Source organism: Tachysurus fulvidraco, chromosome 10 (assembly GCF_022655615.1).
Source record: "Tachysurus fulvidraco isolate hzauxx_2018 chromosome 10, HZAU_PFXX_2.0, whole genome shotgun sequence".
NCBI lineage: Eukaryota > Metazoa > Chordata > Actinopteri > Siluriformes > Bagridae > Tachysurus > Tachysurus fulvidraco.
In genome coordinates, this window is record NC_062527.1 from 1951915 (window position 1) to 1970012 (window position 18098).

Genomic DNA, 18098 nt, shown 5'->3' on the forward strand with positions numbered 1-18098 from the left:
TTGTTTTTTTTTATTTCTGTTAATATACTTTTGTCTTTTTATGCAAACTTGTTTCACATCTCTACATTACACGTCAGCGACTAACAATAAGCCCGCTACTAATGCTGCAATTTATCGAAAGTTCCAAGTCGACTATTAATTTAAAACCATCGCGGTGCTTCGGCTCAGAAGATCGCGGATGTCCGGAACAAGTCCATATATTTTTTTTTGAATTTCTTAAATATATTAAAAAGAGCTAGATGAATATTATTCGATTATGAGAGAGAAACAGAAAGAAATGCTGTAGAATGTAGCTGAAGGATGTAATCGCTGCTCGTTATAGCAGGTCTTATCGCTTGAGCCGAAATCTGCCGAATTACGGGTCTAAACTTACGAACCTGTTGAAACAACTTTCCTTAACATAAAAGCTACATATTCGGCAGAAACTTATGCAAAGTGAATTCTGTTGACTGCTGAGTGAATCAGAGATCGTCCCCAGCACGGAATCCTAACCGATCCGAATCACTGGTCGGGATTCGGCTCGCACGGAGTTCCGTATATCCTTATGGACTGCTTTAGACACGTTAACGATCTTTTACGAAGCTAAACACAGTTAGCTAAATGTAAATAAATACCTCTGATACACCAGATGCTTTAATAATCTAGGAAGGGTGAATATTAAACAGCTGTTTTTTAAATGATTCGTTTATTTTAAGAAATCTTATATAATTGCAGTCAATTCGGTCGTGTTTTAACTGAGAAAAAAAAAAAACCTGAATAATTGTGTTACACTAAAATATAGATTTGTAGCAAGGAAACTAATGCATAAGTTTACCCCCAGTAAACACACACACACACACACACACACACACACACACACACACACACACACACACACACACACACACACACACACACCCCTGTTCAGCTAACAAACAGATAGCACAGCCATTAGACACACACTTTAGGCACAAATACAAGTGCACTTACAGTAAAACAGTCGGGTCGGAGAAAAAAGTAAGATTGCGTTAAATTAAAAAAAAAAAAAATAGAATATCAAAAAAAGTCACGACTCAGTAGAGATTAAATTCGATGTGAAGCATCATTCCAGCCACAAGCCACAGGACTGTGCAGAGATATAAGTGATTACATGCAATGATGCTAACATGAGATGAAGCGCTAACATGTCATGAAAAGCCCTTGTAGTGGTGTGTGTGTGTGTGTGTGTGTGTGTGTGTGTGTGTGTGTGTGTGTGTGTGTGTGTGTGTGAATCTAGGCAGGTCCATACAAGAAGGCATTTTTATTATACCCACTTAGTATCATCACTTCGAGCTTGTAATCACACACACACACACACACACACACACACACACACACACACACACACACACACACACATACACACCACTTGTCCATTCACACCCTTCACAGACATTCAGAAACTCAGCGTCACATTCTAACGGCCCTGTTCTGCTTGGGCAGGCTGCAGACGCGTACACTTACTCGTGCAGGGTGTGAAGTCTTTACATGCAAAAAAAGCACATAGTATTTGGGATCGGAGCAATGATCGGTACTGATGACGTGGTACTGATTTTTGGAAAGAAGTGAGGGAGAGAATGAAGAGGATGAGGTGGAGGAGGAGAGAGAGAGACCAGGAGAGAGCAGGAGTGGAGTCTAGAAATTGGACGCTGCGTCATTTATAAAGATAAAAGGGGGGTTTTCTCTCTCGGCGGTCTGCATGCGGTGATTTTGAGCAAAATTCATTCTGCTGTATTCTTCTGCCTGGGGTGAATGGCTGGGGGGGGTAGGGTGAGAGAGAGAGGGTGAGAGAGAGAGAGAGAGAGGGTGAGGGGGAGAAAGGGGGGAGAGGGTGAGGGGGAGAAAGGGGGGAGAGAGGGTGAGGGGGTGAGGGAGAGAGGGTGAGGGAGAGAGAGATGGAGGGGGTGAGAGAGAGGGTGAGAGAGGGGGGGAGGGAGAGAGCAGGGGTGAGGGGGAGGGAGAGGGGGAGAGAGGGGGGTGAGGGAGAGGGTGAGAGAGAGAGAGAGGAAGAGAGAGAGGGAGAGAGAGGGGGGACAGAGCGATAAAAAGAGGGAGAGGGGGAGAAGGAGGGGGGTGATAGAGAGAGAGAGAGAAAGAGAGAGAGAGAGAGAGGGAGGGAGAGGGAGAGAGAGAGAGAGAGAGAGAGAGAGAGAGAGAGAGAGAGAGAGAGAGAGAGAGAGAGACTTTTTAAAATAGGAACAGCTCCTGATATCCAGCACATACTGCCAAACCAGGACAGGAACTGGGCACAGTTGTGATTTGTTTTTGCGTGTGTGTGTGTGTGTGTGTGTTTGTGTGTGTGTGTGTGTGTGTGTGTGTGTGTGTGTGTGTGTGTGTGTGTGAGACCAAACTTCATGGTTGATCCGATGCCTCATGTATTACGCAAATAATCACAACAAACTCCGTCTCGACTTCCGTTGTTCAGTAAAAACTTAGGAAGCCTGTTGGAGATCACAGAACTTTCCCATTTGAGTCCAACGATGCAAACAAAGCTCATGAGAAACCAGCTTCATCCTGCTGTGTAAATGAAGACAAGCTTCCCATAATTCACAGCAAATTTTGGTGATGAGCTCGGCACACCAGCACGAGTCTAAATGAGAGAATTACAGGTACATGAGATGGGAACGTCTCCCACCCGGCACAGAGGGGTTATTACGTCTCCCACCAGGCACAGAGGGGTTATTACGTCTCCCACCCGGCACAGAGGGGTTATTACGTCTCCCACCAGGCACAGAGGGGTTATTACGTCTCCCACCCGGCACAGAGGGGTTACAAGAACGAAACAAGAACGACATGGCATCATGAGAGCTACTTCAGCGTTCTTCTCCGTGTTTCCTTCTGCTGCGGCTCTCCATCGCATCACGACAAACGACAGCAGGTTAAACATCCGCTGTAGAAAATTAAATACACAATAAGCGTTCTCAATAAGTCCACAGCGTAGCGGGTGAAACTTAGCTTCTCGTTCAAACCGTGGTCTTTACCAGAGAACGCACTGAATAAGCTAAGCGATATTGTATTAATCTGACAAAATCCTAATTTAGCAGACATTACACACATTACGATTAGCTTCATTAGGATTTTTAAAAATACCATATAAAATAAAAGCATGCGCTGGATCAAGTGCTATTTTTCTCCAAGGCTGGATGCCGTGACGTGCAGGGATTAATGTGAACGTTACAACTACAAACACGTGTGTATCGATATACCGACGATACGCTAGAATATACGTCATCATATTATTCATTCATTCATTTCTACCGCTTATCCGAACTATCTCGGGTCACGGGGAGCCTGTGCCTATCTCAGGCGTCATCGGGCATCGAGGCAGGATACACCCTGGACGGAGTGCCAAGATGCACACACACACACACACACACACACACACACACACACACACACACACACACACACACACACACACACACACACACACACACTACAGACAATTTTCCAGAGATGCCAATCAACCTACCATGCATGTCTTTGGACCGGGGGAGGAAACCGGAGTACCCGGAGGAAACCCCCGAGGCACGGGGAGAACATGCAAACTCCACACACACAAGGCGGAGGCGGGAATCGAACCCCCGACCCTGTAGGTGTGAGGCGAACGTGCTAACCACTAAGCCACCGTGCCCCCCAACATATTATTCATATCTCATATAATCATAATCTTCTTTATATTTCTGTCTGTAGATTTTAGGTTATCTTGTATTCGACTGTTTTGTATTGCAAGCACATCTCAGATGTTTATGTGCAAGACAAATTTGTCTAAATTCTCTAAAAACTCTAAATATCAGGAAACTTTACAGCATAAATATTGACGGATTTGGGTTTTAGACTTTTTTAGACTTTAGAACGCGGTCCTTAGTGATGAGTAAAGAAGTTATTTTCTAGACCAAACAAAACGTACATTCTGTTCTTCATTCATGCTTTAAAAACACACAACTCTCTATTCTGTGCATGTAGGTAAAGAGTTAAAGCTTCTTAGAAACATAAAAACAAATTAACCTAATAAAATAAAATCGGTGCTGTGGGGACACATCGATAACCTCAGCGTTCGAATTTGCTCTTCACACAAAGTCAAAGCTCTCAGGGTTGTTTGTTTCACTTTCTCAGTTGCATGACTTTACTTCGATACTTAACATTTACTCCAGAGCTTAAAGGAGTGGTGCACGATGTTTGAAAGCCAATGTTGACATTTGAAATCACCAAAACAAACACGCCCCTAACCCAAACGGGTCCCACCCCTGTATCGATAGCTCCGCCCACACATACATACGTAACCCAGGCAACTAATGGAAAGAAACGTGTCTTTATCATAGCTGAAGGGAAGAACAATACGATTGTAGATAAACAAACAAGCAAAAATGCCACACAAGCATAATGATGTAAAGGACAAAGGCATATATTATTTCTGTGTAACAAAGTAAAACCAACGTTACTCACCTATCGAGAAGGAAAAAAGCGCCTCGGCGTCTTAAGTAAAGTCGCCACATATTCACAGGTCGGAGTTTCCCGAGTCGATAACTCCTGAGCTAAACGCTGTTACTACACAAAACGCGGTTGTAGCTGCCTCTCTACATTACTACGATAGAAAAGAGGTGTTATTTGTGTAGTAACAGCGTTTAGCTCAGGAGTTATTGACTCGGGAAACTCCAACCTGTGAATATGTGGCCAACTTCCTGCTCCTTCAGTTCTCTCCAGCGCTGGAAAGCTGATCCTATATTAACACGTCCTACTTCTTGTCCTTATCGTAAGTCTTTCTTCTCTTTCTTTCTTTGTTTTTATCCTCCATGTCGATGTTAAAACCGCTTTCTGCTAACGTCACACACGCGCACCGAACGCTCTCTCCGCCCATATCGACAAGCCCCGCCCCTTTCTGCTCAATGGCTACACGTCTGTTTTGTTTTTTGTTTATTATTCGGCCCGACTCGGTTTTCTGAAGCATTTCTCAAAAATCGGAGACCCAACCTTTAACGTGTGAAAGTGTTTTTTTCTGTGAAACAGATTAAATATAAGGCACGAAGGCAGGAGGCTTTCAATTCCCTGTTTCTTTCCCCACCACAAGATTTTATGCCAAAATTTTGACATTAAATAGGGCTGTTCCCATCATTTTAAGAACTACAAAAGAATCTACAAACGCTTCAATCTATCACATACAGATTTGCGAGGTCCGGCACTTGAGGCTGGTGGCACTTTAGGACTTTACGTTAAACAGCCAAAATTTAAAATCGTGTTGTGTGTTCCGGATGCCTCCTGGACGCCTCCCTGGGGAGGTGTTCCGGGCATGTCCAACCGGGAGGAGTCCCCGGGGAAGACCTAGGACACGCTGGAGGGACTATGTCTCTCCGCTGGCCCGGGAACGCCTCGGTATTCCCCCGGAAGAGCTGGAGGAAGTGTCTGGGGAGAGGGAAGTCTGGGCTATCCCTGCTTAGACTGCTGCCCCCGCGACCCGGCCCCGGATAAGCGGTAGAAGATAGATGGATGGATGGATGGTGTTGTGTGTTAACTAAAAAGGTAAAAAGCATACAGTATCTTGATTTCCACTGCCCTGATAAATGATTCATGTATATTTGGTAGGTGGCAGGTATTAATTTCATGCCTTGGCCCTTATCCTGGTTTAGTGCTTATACTAATGAGTCAGTCGCACCTATGAATCACCTTCTCTCTGAGTTCTTAGTGATGGAGAATGTTCTGGAGCTTTAGCCTGCTGTCCTTGGTGATATAAACTCTTCTTAGGTAATCGTACTTTGGACACAGTTGTCATCTCTCTTCCACCTCTTTCCACTTTTTCCTCTGATTCATTCTGCCACTCTCTCTCTCTCTCTCTCTCTCCCCTACGTCCAGGCTTTCTTTCACAGAGGTCCCGCTGACTCACCCTCTCCCTGTGGAAACGTGTGTCTGTGTGTCGGCGTGAGCCGAAGTGCAATCTTGTGGATATTTCAGTCTCCTTCCTGATGTCCTACCTAGTTGTCTCACTGTCGCATGTATATACATATATACTCTATATTATAGGTCTTCTCGGGTCTAAAGAAATCGACCCGACCCGAAGTGACCCGAATCACTTTTTACCCGAACCCGAATTTTTTTAAGAAAGGCCCGACCCGAGACAAACCCAAAAAAATTAGACCCGAGTCCGACCCGACAGCAATTTTTTTTTAACCCGACTGGACCCAAATGTTGCGTAACTCTACACTAAAGTAACCGCTACAGAGTGGATTCAAAATTGATTGACAGGTCTGTTTCAACGTAAATTAGCTTACCGCCAGCCGCACGTCACCAGCCACATGTCGCAAGCGGACTTGGCAAACAGAGGAGAGGTTGGAAAAGGACTCGAGTCGAGGCACACACACGAGATACAGTAGTTCGGGTCTTCTCCGGTCCGTTTGGTAAAAACACATTTGTTTTAATTTACCCGAGACCCGACGCAGCTATTATTATACCCGACCCGTGTCCGAGGTATACGTGAGACTTTTAGACCCGAACCCGCTCGGGTCTCGGGTCGGACCTCGGGTTTTCGGATCCAAGAGGACCCGTGAAGACCTCTAGTCTATAACCACTCCAGTAACTCTGGCATCATTCTCTCTGGACGGTTTGTAGCTTTTCTTCTATGGTTAATAGTTCAGTTCCAAACAGAAGACGTTTTATATTAAACGAGGCAGATTTAAACTGTGATGCTGCACATCTGGAGGACTGAAAGCGACATCTTTAAAATACACGAGAATCAATTTATCACTGCGTGTCTGGTGTCTACATCTGTTCGTCGTCAGTACGGGCTGAATAGCGAATAGAAAATTACGCTCTTTCATCCTAAAGTATTTACCGATCCTGAGGTATTTAAAACGGTCTCGAAGGCTAAATGAATGGGTTTTTGAGAGGGGATTTAAATACAAAGCATAATAAGGAAGTGGGTTAGTTTTAATACTCAAACACTGCGTGCGAATCTTCTGCTTCCTTCTGTAAAATGGCTCCTGCGTTTACTTTCGCAATGACTGTACAGTATGTTACACGGCAAGCGTGTCAGCATGAGCTCCTGTAGACGAACGTCAGTGACATTCGGCAGATGTGTAAGAATACTAAGGTTCCTTTGGAAGCTGGATAAAGTTCACACAGAACTGAATAATAGGTAGAGAAATATGAGGTTGATGTCTCATGTGCTGAATGTAAGACAGTCAGTGACGGTTCTAGGATTTCTCTGTAACAGGGGCCATTAAGGGGTCACATGTTACATACAGGGGCCAAGTACAGGGTACATTCAAGCACACAAAATCATGTGAAAAATTTTCCGGTTGCTCTTCTCGTCGACGATTGATGGAACGGGGGCCAATCAGGGGCCAATCAGATTTCAGCAGGGGCCAGGGCCCCTGTGGCCCCGCCTCTAGAACCACCCCTGAAGACAGTCCATGATACATGTACAAACTGTGCATATCATCATACTGCCATATGGTGCAGTTCAACATGTAGTGTGTAACATAGTGGACCGTTCAAATAGAGACTCTCTGTTTGATAAACAATACGTTTAGCGGGTTGCTGAATAAGAGACACTTATTATGTTACGCTTAATAAACGTAGTCCGGTCTGGTAACTTTTAACTAGTAACTAACCTACTAGTTTGCGCAAACGGCGGTAGCTACTCGTCTAGACGGCCGTCCCAGCCGATTCGGTCAAACTAATCACCGTGGCGAGTGGGAATTTCTCCTGGTTCTGAGTGTTTAATACTATTTATTAATACTACAGATATTCCACTACTCGTTTAATCAATACATCCAGGGCTTCGATCGGCTACGTAGCGTGACGCTTCGGCTGTAACGAAACCCTAACGAGCACGTCGGCACTTTGCAGATAAGATTTGGGGGGAGTGGGGCTCAACTGGTTAAGCCTCTGGGTTGTTGATCGGAGGATCTGGGTTCAAGGCCCAGCACAGCCAAGCTGCCACTGCTGGGCCCTTGAGCAAGGCCCTCAACCCTCCCTGCTCCAGGCGCGCTGTATCTCTGACCCCAACCTAACCCCACATTTTCATATCCAGACACCTTTATATCATTTAAACCGAGTTCTGAATCTCACATAAATCCTTCCAGCGTTACTATTAAACCTGTCGTGAGGACACCGGATGGAACTCGAGGCTGAATTGAGTCCCAGAACTGGACCGAATTTACAGCAGCTTCTATCCTTCCCCTATAGACATGACACAGATATAACTACACACTACACTGCCTTCGTTGCTCCTGGTGTGTGTGATACACTCACTCACACCCTGCACACACTCGCAGCAGCTGAACTAATCGATAAGACTCCGATAAATCACCGAATGGTTAGATCATCCTGAGCCACCGAGGCCACAGCTGATCAGTGTTTCGATTGAACAAATATAAATAGCTTACGGACAATAACACAGAGCGATCTTTAACCCTGATTTATCAAATGTGACAAAACACAAACACAAACACAACATAACACAGTCTTGTTGTGCAGCCCTAGTGTTGCTTACTGCTACAGAACATTTGCATCAGGAAAAGGCTGAGCAGTGTGTGTCGTTACGGCAACAATCTGTACAGGCAATCGCTTATTCTACACACACACAAACATGCCACACACACACAAACATGCCCCACACACACACAGAGACAAACAGGCCGAACACACACACAGACAAACATGCCAAACACAAACACATTCATACACAAGGCAAACACACACATACACACACACACACTCACACAAACACACACACACCCACATAAACACACAAACACAGACAAACATGCCAAACACAAACACACTCATACACAAGGCAAACACACACATACACACACACACTCACACAAACACAGACAAACATGCCAAACACACACTCACAGCAAACACACACACACACACACACAGAGACAAACAGGCCGAACACACACGCTCACACCCAGACAAACATGCCAAACACACACACACACACACACACACACACACAGACAAACATGCCAAACACACAAACACAGACAAACATGCCAAACACACACGCAAACACACACACACACACACACGCACACAGAGACAAACATGCCAAACACACAAACACAGACAAACATGCCAAACACACACACACACAGAGACAAACATGCCAATCACACACACACACTCACACTTACACTCACTCAGACACACTCACCTCGCCCACACACACACACACACACACACACCCATCCCCCACAACACATGAACTATACAGGAAGGGTTCAAACACACATATTTGCATTCACAAGAGCTGAATGTTTTGTGAGAAGAGCTAACATAAGGAAATAGCTTTCTTATCACTGCAGGTTAATCAAAGCCTAATCAGTGCCGTATCAGTGTGTTTACATTGCACAGTAATATACAGATAAAACTAATAATCACATACATACTGCAGCAGGGACACGAAATATTCATACTACAAACTCCACGAACTCGTACATCATGCTAGTCCTCGTTGGATTCATGTCTTCGCATGACGTCACCGATATGTTTTTCATGCTAATTTAAATGCGTTTCCTTACATACTAATACCGAGTAGGACGTCTCTTTGCGCTCGGTTCTTCGTGGCAGAGATTCCAACGTTCCTTCGATCTCTGCTCTGTGTTGACATCCCACAATTCTACCACATCCCAAAGGTGTTTGAGTGGATTTGAGATCCAGGAGATCTGCAGCCCTTCTGACACCATCGTCATGAATCGTTTCACATTACCTGAAGCTGATTGGCTGGGATCTTGATTGTTTATTATGCTGTTACACGATTGGCTGATTAGATAATTGCATGAATTGCATGAAATGTTTTTTGTTATGCTATATAATAGAAAATGCAAACCAATATTTGTCCAAATACTTCATAGGTATTTCATTCATTCATCTTCTACCACTTATCCGAACTTCTCGGGTCACGGGGAGCCTGTGCCTATCTCAGGCGTCGTCGGGCATCGAGGCAGGATACACCCTGGACGGAGTGCCAACCCATCACAGGTCACACACACACACTCTCATTCACTCACACACTACGGACAATTTCCCAGAGATGCCAATCAACCTACCATGCATGTCTTTGGACCGGGGGAGGAAACCGGAGTACCCGGAGGAAACCCCCGAGGCACGGGGAGAACATGCAAACTCCACACACACAAGGCGGAGGCGGGAATCGAACCCCCGACCCTGGAAGTGTGAGGCGAACATGCTAACCACTAAGCCACCATGCCCCCCCCTTACTGCCAGCATGTCATATTTAAATAATGAATTAACACTGTAATAGTGCAGTCACGCAGAGAGAAGAACGCCTTCAGCAGAGCAACAAATGGACTTCGCTGCCATGTTTTTCCCATATGAGCTCGCTTTCATTTTATTTTTAAGCAAGATGTCCTCCATCGATGGCTTATTCTTAGTACACGGGCCTCACTTTCCAGATGTCCTAACATCGTGCACATGAGCCGTACCTGATCAATAACCACTTCCTCTGTGGAGTCAAAACAAATCAGATCGTCAATCCAGTCATTTAACTTGACAACAGTTAGATGGGATCTTCTTTAGAGTCTAAAATCTGGACATACAGATCATAGTCTCTCTCTCTCACACACACACACTTACACAGACACACACACATCTACCTGTGTTTGATGGCTCGGTGTCGAACCCGGAGAGCACTGAGTGCTAAGCCTAAAGACTTGTTGGAGTGAGAGACACTGCGCTCCATACTATCTCACAGACACAAGACGAGTTCGTGTTCTCTCCTGTTCCCGAGTTACCGTCTGTATGCAGCGCTGTAGAGGGTGTGAATGAGGCCAAGAATCCGTTACTCACATGACCATCTCACACTTAGCTGACAACTCTCCATCCTTACCGTCTATATCTCTATAGATGCGCACACGCTCTCATACGAGTCATACATTCAGACGCCACTGCAAGGGCCTTCGATTTCTCGGACCGCATGCATGCGAACGCAAACATCTTTGGTATGCACATAAACATAAATAGGCCTATTATTGTCGGTTGCTCTTTTAAACACCAGAGATTCACTATGTTGTGACGACAAAACACAAAGCAATTATTCATTCATTCATTCATTCATTATCCGAACTTCTCGGGTCACGGGGAGCCTGTGCCTCTCTCAGGCGTCATCGGGCATCGAGGCAGGATACACACTGGACGGAGTGCCAACCCATCACAGGGCACACACACACACACTCTCATTCACTCACACACTCACACACTACGGACAATTTTCCAGAGATGCCAATCAACCTACCATGCATGTCTTTGGACCCGTGGAGGAAACCGGAGTACCCGGAGGAAACCCCCGAGGCACGGGGAGAACATGCAAACTCCACACACACAAGGCGGAGGCGGGAATCGGAAATCTATCATTTCTTGTTTATTTTAACTCTGGACACACGAGTCGGTCCCTCAGTGAACGAATATATCCCAAAAATACTTCCTTTGGAATGAGATCTCCAAAAGCCGCACTCTGGATTTCTCATTAGAACATGTCTATCTTAGAGTATCTTTCCCATCTCATTCCAACATTCCTCTAAGCCCAAGTGACTCGCAGTTTCCTGCAAGCTCCGGTCTCTTTAAAGGTTACCAGTTGTAAGTGCAGAGCTCATCTGTCTGCAGATATGAAACAAAAGAAAATGTAGAAGGATGGAGTGAAAAATGAAAATGGTACTTATTGGTTAAGCGTACTTAATTTGTTACAGACAGAAATATGCAGAAATGTTTGGGTTTAGTAACACACAGCGATCCCTCGTTTATCGCGGTTAATGGGGACCGGAACCCCTTGCGATAGGTGAAAATCCGCGAAGTAGGATTGGCCCTACAGTAAGTTTGACCTTTTCACTGATGGTCATCATCTTCCTCTTCCTCTTGGGCTTAACAAAAAGTTAATCTCGAACACGATACGCGAGACACAGTTGACGGCGTGAACGAGAGTGGCGAGATACGACAAGGGAAGAAGCTGGGAGAGGATGCGATGATGCGCAGCCAATCAGCTCGGATCTCGCGCCGGGAACCAATCACGTGCCTCGTCCGAGTGCCCGTGGGTATGTACAAAGCCTCTGAGAGAGTTTCTCTCTTTGTCTGGCATCCTGGGAAACCGTTTTTATTTTTATTTTTCGATGGATATTTTTGAAAAATCAGCGATGCACCGAGGCCGTGAAACTTGAACCGCGAAACGGCGAAGGATTACTGTATACGGCTACTGCTGTGTTCACCTGTTGACCGAGGTCGGATCTCCACCCACGTTTCAGCTCCCCTCCCGTGCCCTGCTCGAGTTCGACGCACCCGAGCTCAGTCGATGACGCACACACCTCGTACAGTACACACCCTGCGCACCTGACAGGTAAAGCCTCCACAGGTGGTGTCAGCTAACTCTGAGGGTTATCATATGGCTGCTGAAGGTTCCTCAGACGGCCAAGTGTAATGTTCCAACCCTCATCCAGGCGGCTTATCTGCACTGAAGCTGCAGCTCAACTGCTGTTCTGACCTAAATAAGCAAACCTCCCAGTGCTCCAGTACAGGGTTATGAGATATGACAGAGATCCTTTTGGACACACACTGCTACCCAGAATATTTAGCTCAAGCCTTGAATGTACAAAAAAAGTGTTCGTAACAAACTTTTTTAGGGAAATGACCCGGTGCGACCGTTAGCGGCATCGCGCTCGGCGCATCCGCGTCTGCTAACTGCACTCATCGGCTAAGGTTCACGTATCACGACTCTGTATATTTACCCAAATGTTATAGAGACACACGACAGGCAGAGACGGATAGAAGGAAAAAAAAAGAAAAGCAACAGAGAACAAAAGCATCAGAAGGACCAAAGAAAAAAAAAAGAGTTGGGAGAGAGCGTACTGACGATTAACGGGAGGTTGGTTATCTTGATAGATTATAAAAAAGTATGTGGGATCAGTGTGAGGTCAAGACTGTAAGTGAATTAGATAAAAAAAAAAGGGGCCATTTAAATGTCATGGATGGTGACTGACCCTTTTTTTTTGAGTACTCAGTACCTACTGTATACCCGAGAATCAGCATAAACAACAACAAGAGTACCCGCCTATAATGGATTCTGTTTGTGTTAACGGACAGGAAAAAAGGTTCATGTACAAGCTCTTTGCTCTTTGGTAGCCATGGCTAACACACACACACACAGTCGTGCTCGTTATATATCATCCTTTTGAATGTTTGCATTATCTGCCTTCAAACTGCATCAGTGGTATTCTTCTTCTCATCCACTGTTTTATTTCTGCATCTACTCTTTAGTTCTAAACAGCAAGCTAAAGTACATAGAAGGACTTTCTGGATCTTTCTGTTTTCTCGTATATCTTGTGTTTTTGGATGTTCACCGTAGGTCTGGTCTGATGGTCACTGTGGGTCATGGGGGGGGTACGGGGCCTTGGTATTGCCGGCACGAGACTCGAACACACAACCTTAGGGTTAGGAGTCAGACTCTCTAACCATTAGGCCATGACTTCCCCCAGTATACACCTTCCAGGAACCCGTCACTGTCTTACCCGTGTGCACATACCCTCGACAGCCCCATCCACAACCACCCCACAGGTACCGTCTAGATTCTAGATAAATCATGCACTGCTCTGTAATGACACTCAAAAGCAAACAGAACCCAAAAGCTGAGCTTCTTATCTGAAATGGAAAACAAGACTGAAAAGCAGCGGATGGATCTCTGCACAGACCCCCTGCTAAAAATAAGGGAGAAAAAAAACATACTGCTAAATTTATCACCTACTAAAACAATGTCTTGACGTTCTATAATAGCCATGCTCCATGCTCTAGAACTGTCTTAAGCTCAGAGTTTTAAATCCCAATCCTGTAGGACAGCCAGTTAACATTCATGTTTCATTTTCCCAGCCCATCTGTCCGAGCTAATCAGGTAACGTGCAGAAATCGGAGCATTCGAGGACACTTGATACGGTCTGTACTGTATGTAGTAAGAGCCATAATAATTGTCCTGACAATGCTGGCTTGGTAAGCATTGCATTTATTCATTAAAGCAAAGCCACTCGTCCTGCAGTCGGTCAATAGACCCAATAAACATAAATTTCAGACAGTCTAACACTAAGGATCCTAGGGTTAGGGTTAGGATTATGGTTAGGGTTACAGTTAGGGTTAGGATTAGGGTCAGGGTTAGGATTAGGGTTAGGGTTATGGTTAGGGTTACAGTTAGGGTTAGGATTAGGGTTAGGATTGTGGTTAGGGTTAGGATTAGGGTTAGGATTGTGGTTAGGGTTACAGTTAGGGTTAGTATTAGGGTCAGAGTTAGGGTTAGGGTTACAGTTAGGGTTAGGGTTACAGTTAGGGTTAGGATTAGGGTTAGGATTAGGGTTAGGTCAGGGTTAGGATTAGGATTAGGGTTAGGGTTAAAAGATGAATGGCATTGATGCAATCTACTCTAACTGATACATATTCGCTCTGTATTCTTCTGTATTTATGTCTATTCACGTTCAGTCCCCTAAAGCAAGGTTAGATGTACCCCATGCCCACAGAGCACTTGGAGGTTAAATGCCCTTCCCATGGGCACAGTAGGAGTGCATATAGTAAGATGCTGCGTTCACACTTGCTGCCAGTTGTTGAGACAGGCTCAGAGCAGCAGATGCTCACAGATTCTGACTCTTCCCCACATCCATAGGGTGTTAACCCTAAATAGGAGACACTGTGGTAGCTGTAATAGCTCCCGGTGTCCAAGAGTTGTAAGTCCAGACAACTGGGGTTACGGTATGGTCTAGAAAATATTATACATTACATTAGAAAAGTTTAATATGGGGATGAGGTAGCCCAGTGGTAAAGGCGCTGGACTACCGATCGGAAGGTTGTGAGTTCGATTCCCATGTCCCACTGCTGGGCCCCTGAGCAAGGCCCTTCTGACTTGACGACCAGTGAAAATGTTTGGGAAACGACATCATAACAGTAACGTAGGAAAACGTTCATTTACTCCATATCATCTCACTCCTGTAAGCCCGAGAGTATTTCTTTTGCATGTACACAGACATTAAATGACCCATATTTACAGTAGCTGAATTTTTATTTATTTTTCCCCCGAATGTTTTATTCTTCTTTCCTTTTCAGTGCTCCCGATGCCAAGTTTAGTCCATTTATGTTTGTCCTTCACATGCCTGCAACCCAACAGGCATTGTACCTGAGTCTGAGCCTTCACCTTGCAGGTGGTAAGCCCACAATATGGCTCCATGGCACTACTTTAGGCTGTGCCCAAGCAGGTGTCCTGGCACAAGGCACCACAAACATAACCCCCAGGCCTGACTCCAGGGGTGGATCGCTGTAACTCTAATCTGTACAGGGTCTTTTTGAACCTCTTTAGTGGGTCTCTGTCTGACTTCTACTGACAGTCCCTGTTACCGAGTGCGGCCCTACTACTGTAGGTCCATCGAGCTCCTGGAGGCGTAACCCAAAGGTTCGTCTAAATACACGAGCCTGTACACCATCTTAATCCTCTCTGAACTGAGATGAGCCAGTTGAGATGGTTCAGGCATTTTTACAAGGATGTCCTCTGGTTGGACTCCTGTTAAAGCTGTATCAGACATGTCCCACAGGGACAGACATGTCCGACAGAAACCCAGGACCCTCTGGAAAGATCTCAGCTAACATGGAGATGTCTAGCAGTGTCCCCATGTCTGGAGATCATCAGGATGAAGGGACAAAGAAATCTGGGTTGATCTCCCAGCTACCGCCGTGACCCCATCAGGGAAATGGTAGAAAAATGAATGACATTAATTAAAATGATCATAATTCACCTGTATATAAGGTACGTATATGAATAACGCTGCCACTACATGCGTGATGAGTCAAATATAAACCAAGCCTCACACCACCTGCGAGGAGGTGAGCGCCCGTCTCCCTGAACCATTACACAAGCTACAGCACTGAGCAAACTTGCTCAAGAATCCAAGCTTAGATATTTTCATATATGGTAGCTTTTTATCTTCAGGGCACTTATCTGTCTGTTATACAGTACATGCCTGTTCCTGTAAACCGCAGTGTTCTGTCCTGCAGGTGCCCTCCATATTCTTGCCACAACAACAGTTAAATCTGATTCTATCGATTCATCTCTCTGTCCATTTATCTGTCTCTCTCTGTATCCCTAGGGTTAGGGTTAGGGTTACTTAAAGGGTTACTCTGTCGCTCGAAGGGTACGGCCACCGGTCTTCCGAGAGCTGCTGCACCGTAGCGTTCACAGCGTCTTGGCAACGAGTTCCGAGTCACTAAGCAAGGACGGCTTCTCTCGGTTTCGACGACGTCACGGCTACTTAAATAGAACAGACACCGGGCTGAAGTGTTGTGCGCAGTGCTGTGGCCTCTGTTTACACTGTGAGCAGGTATAACTATTACAGTATATCCAGGCGTTACCGAGACACAGGCGTCCGTATAATCTATAGTATACGCCGTGTGCAGTGCAAAGTGCAAGACAGAGATGAAGATGGATGTTAAGTAAGTGGTGCACGGTATTTCAAAAAGGTCATCATAGAACATCATTTGTATTCGGCCACGTTCTATTTGAATATGGCATAGAAATTAGCATACTTTAACACGTGTGTGTGTCGAGCGGACGTAAGACATGAGTTACAGATGCGTATATACTGATGCATGACATGAGCTCATATTTTACTAAACATACAGTAACCGGCTGTTAATCTGTTGCTCGGCTCGGATCCTATCATCTTATCCGAGGTGGATGTAATAGCGAACGTTTGACGAACGACGCTTTAACGGTGCGTTTTGTGCGTATATCGTGTAACGACATAAACTGCCGTCTAACGTGGCCGTGTTCCAAATATGCATCACATGTTTTGTCCCGGTTCGGATGTTCTACACCAGGCTCGATGAGATAAAATGCACGTTTACATTGAGACTGTATGCTTTGTTGTTAAGACCGATAGCATGATGCGACTTTCGCTTGCGATGTGTTAGAAATGTTGAGATAACGTGCTTTGATGTGATCATGTTGTGATGGTAAAGCTGTGATGTTCAGATCATGTTTTCCGGTGCTGGGTATGATCTTACTTCATGTTTTGTCTTCGTCAGCATCAAGGCCAACAGAGTACGACACGCAGTGCAAAAGCGCCCTATTTTCTGTGTGTGTGTGTGTGTAGATATACAGTGCGAAACACACTGTTTTGCATCCCTGCATGCATCTTTTCTCCATCAGAGCTACACACTAACAGAAAATCCAGACGAGACAGACAACGCAATTCTTAGACGGACGGCACACAAACACACAGAACAAAAGATAGAAAAGAAAGAGAAAGAAAGATGGAGATCATACAGAGAGACACACCGACGGGTCATGAAAAACAAAACAAAAAAAGACGACGGTCCGGTGTCCTGAGACACGTTACCTTTCCGGGGACGATGATTTTTCCGAGTTGACGGACATGAGCAGAGGCTTCGAGCCGCTCGCTCCCGGAGGAACGACAGAGGCGACCAGAAATGAATTAAACACTCTGTGTGTATCTGCCTCTCCTCGTTCAGAGTCTCACTCTTCTCATCTCCTTTCTGTGCTGCTCCACTGAGACAAGGGAGGAGGGCTGCCTCGTCCTCCTCCGCTCCTCTCTTCCACCGTGCAGAAAGAAAGGATGGAGGGCAAACGATGAAACGTAGCTCGAATAACAGAATGGAGGGGAGATGAAATCTTGCAGGGTTTGAGCAGACTCCGACACCGTGAGGAGCCCCTCCTCACCTCGATTCCTCCCTCCTTTTCTCCTTCCTTCCTTCCTTCCTTTCCTCTGCCTCTCCTTTCACTTTCTTTTCAGGCTTAGAGGATAAATTCTTTCATTCTGTTGACACTATTGTCCTCTGCTCACCCCTGAAATGAAGCCTGGAGCTCCCTCGCACTGTCTACACTGTCTGCCTGCTGCTACCTCTTCTTCCTCCTTCTCTTTCGCTCTCTCTCTCTGTCGCTCTCTCTCTCTCTCTCTCTTTCTGTCTGTATCTCGGCACAGCGGTTGGCTCGGCAGGCCCTTCTGCAGCTCTCTGCACAACAACAGAGCTCTGAACGCAGCGGGCTAAACCACTGCCTGTGAGGGAGGGGGGAGGCTGTGTAA

The 18098-nt window shown here is 45.6% G+C and overlaps 1 protein-coding gene across 8 annotated transcripts in view; it reads right to left on the reverse strand.

Moving 5' to 3' along the window:
• The window catches only part of srpk2 (SRSF protein kinase 2), a 57523-nt gene that overhangs the window by 23838 nt on the left and 15587 nt on the right, over positions 1-18098 (reverse strand). For 2 of the 8 annotated variants that reach the window (XR_007144066.1, XM_047819302.1), the window contains exon 1: positions 10641-10754. The exons of 2 other annotated variants lie outside the window; for them this stretch is intronic. Coding sequence is in view for 5 of the 6 variants with exons in the window: in XM_047819302.1 (XP_047675258.1) it covers positions 10641-10726 (86 nt within the window). In the remaining variant the exon portion in view is untranslated. Of the gene's footprint in view, positions 1-10640; positions 10755-17393; positions 18052-18098 lie in introns of those variants that run through there. 4 more of the 8 variants (XM_047819306.1, XM_047819305.1, XM_047819304.1 and 1 more) reach the window with 3 other exon arrangements.